Source organism: Geospiza fortis, unplaced genomic scaffold, assembly GCF_000277835.1.
Source record: "Geospiza fortis unplaced genomic scaffold, GeoFor_1.0 scaffold450, whole genome shotgun sequence".
Lineage (NCBI taxonomy): Eukaryota > Metazoa > Chordata > Aves > Passeriformes > Thraupidae > Geospiza > Geospiza fortis.
The window spans coordinates 2,409,246-2,414,432 of NW_005054416.1; the positions used below are offsets into that span (position 1 = coordinate 2,409,246).

Here is a 5,187-nt window from a genome sequence, read left to right on the forward strand (position 1 = left end):
TGGGGCGGCGTGGGAGGGCGGTTGTGGGGTACCGGGGGCTGGGGGTACGGGGGACACGGGGGGATGGAGGTGCCGGGGGGCTATGGGGGTCCCGGGGGGGTTTTGGGGCACTGGGAAGGGATTGGGAGTACGGGGAGGGTTTTGGGGTTCACGGGTGTGTTTTGGAGTACGGGAGGGGTTGGGAGTACCGGGGATTTTGTTTACCGGAGGGTTTTGGGGTACCGGAGGGTTTTGGGGTATCGGAGGGTTTTGGGATACTGGGGGATTTTGAGGTAGAAGAAGGATCAAAGTGCTCCTGAAATGCATAATAGGAGTGAGAGAGAATGAGATTTGGGGAAGTTACGGGAGCTCCAAGAGCCCTGGGAGTGCTGGGCATGGTGGGAAGGGATCCCAGGAATGAGAATTCCTGAGGAAAGACAGTTGGAAGAGCATTTCTGCAGAAAAACGAGTGCAGGCTGAGAGAAAGCAGCTGCTGAGAGCATTTAGCACTGTGGAAGGAAGCTGCTGGGATTTTGGGATGCTCCAGGGACGCTCTGTGGAAGTGCAGCCTGGCTCCCTGAGCTGCCAGCTGATCCTTCCTCTGGGATTCCTTCGCTCTTTTCCCAGGACACTTCACCTCTGCGGAGGACCTGAACCTGCTGATTGCCAAAAACACCCGGCTGGAGATTTACGTGGTGACGGCCGAGGGGCTCCGGCCCGTCAAGGAAGTGGGGATGTACGGGAAAACCGCCGTCATGGAGCTCTTCCGCCCCAAGGTGGCTGCTGGCAGAGCAGGGAGGGAGCTGTGCCCGCCTGGGCGGGCTGGGATGGCAGTTCCACCCCGGGGATTTGCACTCACTGTTGGTTTTTCCGGGCAGGGGGAGAGCAAGGATTTGCTGTTCATCCTGACGGCCAAGTACAACGCCTGCATCCTGGAATACAAGCAGAACGGGGATAGCATCGACATCATCACCCGTGCCCATGGAAACGTGCAGGTGAGGGGGGATGCAGCACCTGGCATGGGAATGTCCTTCCCTAGGGGTGGTTTTGCCTTCCTGGTGCAGCAGAGTGTTGGATTTCTGCTGCTCTGTTGGTGGTTCCTTGCCGGCTGCTGGATCTGGGATGGGTCACGGGATGTTTCCAGAGTTAGTCTTGGTCTCTGGAAGGATTAGTGGAATTTTGGGATGGTTTGGGTTGGAAAAGAGACCTTAAAGCTCATCCAGTTCTCTTCTGTGGGCAAGGACACCTTGTGCTATCCCTGGTTGCTCCAAGCCCCATCCAGCCTGGCCTGGAACACTTCCAGGGATGGGGCAGCCACAGTTTCTCTGGGAAATCCATCCCAGGGCCTCATTATCTTCACAGAGAAGGATTTCTTCCCAATATCTCATCTAAGCCAGCACATGGAATCATGGAATGGTGTGGGATGGACAGGACTTAGAGATCATCTCATTCCACCCCTTGCTATAGATACTTTCCAGTAGACCAAGATACTCCAAGTAATTTCCCTATGGATTCCCTATATATTCTTGGGAGACCTTGTGGAATAACAAATTAAATTTAAGAAAAATGAAAGCCTAAACTCCTTGTGAGGCTGAATTTTCCCTGGGAAATGAGTCCTGTGGGAATTTGTGGTGAAGCTGTGCGTTGTGGGAGCTCTGCCAGGTGGGGCAGTTGGAAAGGCGTCTCCTCCTTAGGTTCGGTGGCTTCCCAGCTGGAATTCTCAAGCCCGTTGAGAAGTGTGCAAGGAGCCATTCCTCACCTATAAGGGCTGGCAGCTAACTCCTGTCCCTGTTTTTCAGGGATATTGCCCTGGGACTAATCCCCTTTTCCTTTCTCCTCTCTCTGGGATTCTCCCTCAGGATCGCATCGGGCGGCCCTCTGAGACCGGGATCATCGGGATCATCGATCCCGAGTGCCGGATGATCGGGCTGCGCCTCTACGATGGCCTCTTCAAGGTCATCCCCCTGGATCGGGACAACAAGGAGTTAAAGGCCTTCAACATCCGCCTGGAAGAGCTCCAGGTCATCGATGTGAAATTCCTTTATGGCTGCCAAGCTCCCACCATCTGCTTCGTCTACCAGGTGCCTGCTTATCCACAGATAACCCAGGTTTTCCAAAGGCTTTTTGGAAGGCAGAATGAGGGGTGATTCCAGCTCCTCCAGGTCCATGTTCCTCCCTACTGCCTTTTTCCAGCTCTGGGAGGGAGGAAGCAGAGCTTTCCCACAGGATTCCTGGGCAGCTCTGCCTTGGGGGGGAATTTTCCTTGTTATACCCCCCAGGAGAAGTTTAGGGATCTTTCCAGCAAGATCCACAACCAGTTGTTTCCCAGAGTGAGACTTGAGCCTTTCCTTGAAAAAACAAGGCAGTGGCCTGCTTGGTATTCTTGGGAGGTGATTCCAGGTGTGTAAAGAGGATTCATAACCTCTCCCATCATCTGGCTCCTCATGGGAGGAGCATTCCTGGTCTTGTCTGGATGCCTTTTTGATCCAAAGAGCCTTTGCTGTTCTGAATGAGCAAGGGATTAGCTTTCCTGTGTTAAATTCCAGGCTATCCCAAGCTTAGCTGAAATCCCATTCCAGCAGTGGCTCCATTATTCCTTGTTTGGGCACTGCTGGATCCCCCCAAACTTCCTGAAGGGAGGAAACCACTTTGTCACCATATACCTGGAGTTTGGGGGAACAGTTGGAAAAGTGCTTTTCCAACTTCAAGGATTCCACAATCCGTGTCAAAACAACTTGAACCCTTGGAGCAAGAGCAGGATGTCAGTTCTGACTCATAAACCTCTGGATTGTTTCAATCCCTGCCTATGGAGAGGAGAATGTTTCCAAGCTGTTTCCTTGATTCTTTCTCCATTTATTACCCATTATCCCAGGACTTGGTCTGAATAAGACAGCAGCAGCTGGGATAATTTTTGAGAAGTCCTGAACTACAGGGAAATATGATAAAAACCCCTGAATTCCTGAACGTTTGCAAGAGCTGGAGGAGGGGGTGATACTCCAGTATGCCACTTGTTCCCAGGTTGTCAGAGGAACACAAATTCCAGAATATCAGTTCCCATATCATTGTAATATATCATTGTAATATCATTGTAAAACAATGGAAAAATACTTCCCAGTCTTTTCCAGCTCAGGGATTTCTTCAGGGGGTAATTGTATATGGAAGAATTTGGGAGAATGGTGGCATGTGGATGTGGGGGAGAATGAGGAGGTGAGAAACCTCATAAGTTCACTGGAATGGGTGTTTTTGCAGGAGGTGAGGTGGAATCTCCTCACTTCTGGAATCTCATCCACTTTTGCTTCTCTCCCAGGACCCCCAGGGCCGCCACGTGAAGACATACGAGGTGTCCCTGCGGGAGAAGGAATTCAACAAAGGCCCTTGGAAGCAGGAAAATGTGGAGGCCGAAGCCTCCATGGTCATTGCAGGTTGGGCCTTGTTTGTGAAAAATCTTCCCATGTTGTTCCAGGCTGGATGGCTCCTTTTTTCCAGGCAGATTGTCTCATGTTTGTTGTGTGTCCCGCAGTGCCGGAGCCCTTCGGAGGCGCCATTATCATCGGGCAAGAATCCATCACCTACCACAATGGGGATAAATATCTGGCTATTGCTCCTCCCATCATCAAGGTGAGGGGATCCAGGACTGCATCCCAAAAAATCCCTCCCTTCCCAGGCCTTCCAGCCAGGAATTCAAGCCCCTGTTGTCCCTGGTGTGGTCTAACAGTGCCACTTACTTGGACTTCCAGAGGTTTGGCTTCCTGGTCACTGTTTTTGGGGGCCAAGGGACATCCATGATCCCTGTGTGCCTCCTCTTTCTGTAGAGCTCTTGGAATTTTGTTTGGGCCCCAGGGACTGGGATTAATTAGGAATTAGTGCATGGTCTGGGCACAGTTCCAGGGCAGAGCCTGGTTTAATTTCAGGCAGTGGAAAACATGGATGAGCCCCCTGGAGACTTGTTCAGAGGAGAAAAGGCTTAAAGATTTTGGGACAGCAATTGGACTTGTGGGTTTTGTGGGAATAACAGGTCACTTCCCACATTTAATAGGAGGAGGAAGCACCAGTGCCATGGCTGAGGTGCTCTTCCAAGCTGAAAGAGGGCTGGAATTGCCATCCAAAAGTCATTTTAAGATGGTGATAAGCACAAGCTAAATATCTTGGGGGAATAAACAGGAATATGGGTGCCTGAAGGTCTCAGTCCACTCCTGGAGCTCTGGAATGGGTGGGATACTGGAGGTGGGAGCACATCACCTGCACAGAACTTTTGGGGACCAGTTTGTGGCTCTTCCAGTGGAGTCCTGGAATTCCCTTCTTTCCCTGCAGCAAAGCACCATCGTGTGCCACAACCGCGTGGATCCCAACGGATCGCGGTATTTGCTGGGAGACATGGAAGGGAGGCTCTTCATGCTACTCCTGGAGAAGGAGGAGCAGATGGACGGCACTGTCACCTTGAAGGATCTGCGTGTGGAGCTGCTGGGAGAGGTAGGAATCACCTGGGCCATCCCTGGTACTTGCCTGGGATTCTCCCAAGTCTGGAAAGGCTCCTTTCAGGAATGAGTGAGAATTTTGGGAGCCTTGCATTTGTCACAGCCCTGAACTGTTGGTAAAATTCCCTGTGGGCACTTAAACTTACACCTCCTTCCCATTTTTTTTCCTGGTACTTGTACTGTGAGGAGCTTGGACTCTGTGGGATTTATGAAGGGATTAAATTAGCTTCCCAAACCCAGGGTTTTCCTGTTGGATAACAGCTTAGTGGTGGAAGGTGTGTGTGTGTGTGTATGTGTGCCAGGACCTTTCCATGCCACTGGTGGGTCACCTGCCTCTTCCCATTTCCCAGACATCCATTGCAGAGTGCCTGACCTACCTGGATAACGGAGTGGTTTTTGTTGGCTCCAGGCTTGGAGATTCCCAGCTCGTGAAGGTACGTGGCAGCTCCTGGCTGTGTGTTCCCACAGGACTCAATTTCCATCAAAACCTGGAGATCTGGATACATTTTCCTGTCTTCTCCTTGCCCGTCCTTCCCCTGTCCTGTTTCTTTAAAGACAAAAATTGATTATAGTATTTATTCCCAGCTTAATGTGGACAGCAACGAGCAGGGATCCTACGTGGTGGCCATGGAGACCTTCACCAATCTCGGGCCCATCGTGGACATGTGCGTGGTGGACCTGGAGAGGCAAGGCCAAGGCCAGGTAACATCCCTGCTTTTCCCTCCGCACTGCT

The 5,187-nt window shown here is 51.6% G+C and overlaps 1 protein-coding gene across 1 annotated transcript in view; it reads left to right on the forward strand.

Moving 5' to 3' along the window:
* Nucleotides 1-572: 572 nt before the first annotated feature.
* DDB1 (damage specific DNA binding protein 1) overlaps nucleotides 573-5,187 on the forward strand; it is a gene marked incomplete at its 5' end in the record, with an annotated part of 11,180 nt that continues 6,565 nt past the window's right edge. Inside the window, 8 exons of the mRNA XM_005426583.2 lie at nucleotides 573-755; nucleotides 858-974; nucleotides 1,839-2,060; nucleotides 3,287-3,401; nucleotides 3,500-3,597; nucleotides 4,291-4,449; nucleotides 4,805-4,888; nucleotides 5,040-5,156. Coding sequence (XP_005426640.2) covers nucleotides 573-755; nucleotides 858-974; nucleotides 1,839-2,060; nucleotides 3,287-3,401; nucleotides 3,500-3,597; nucleotides 4,291-4,449; nucleotides 4,805-4,888; nucleotides 5,040-5,156 — 1,095 coding nt within the window. The remainder of the gene's footprint in view (nucleotides 756-857; nucleotides 975-1,838; nucleotides 2,061-3,286; nucleotides 3,402-3,499; nucleotides 3,598-4,290; nucleotides 4,450-4,804; nucleotides 4,889-5,039; nucleotides 5,157-5,187) is intronic.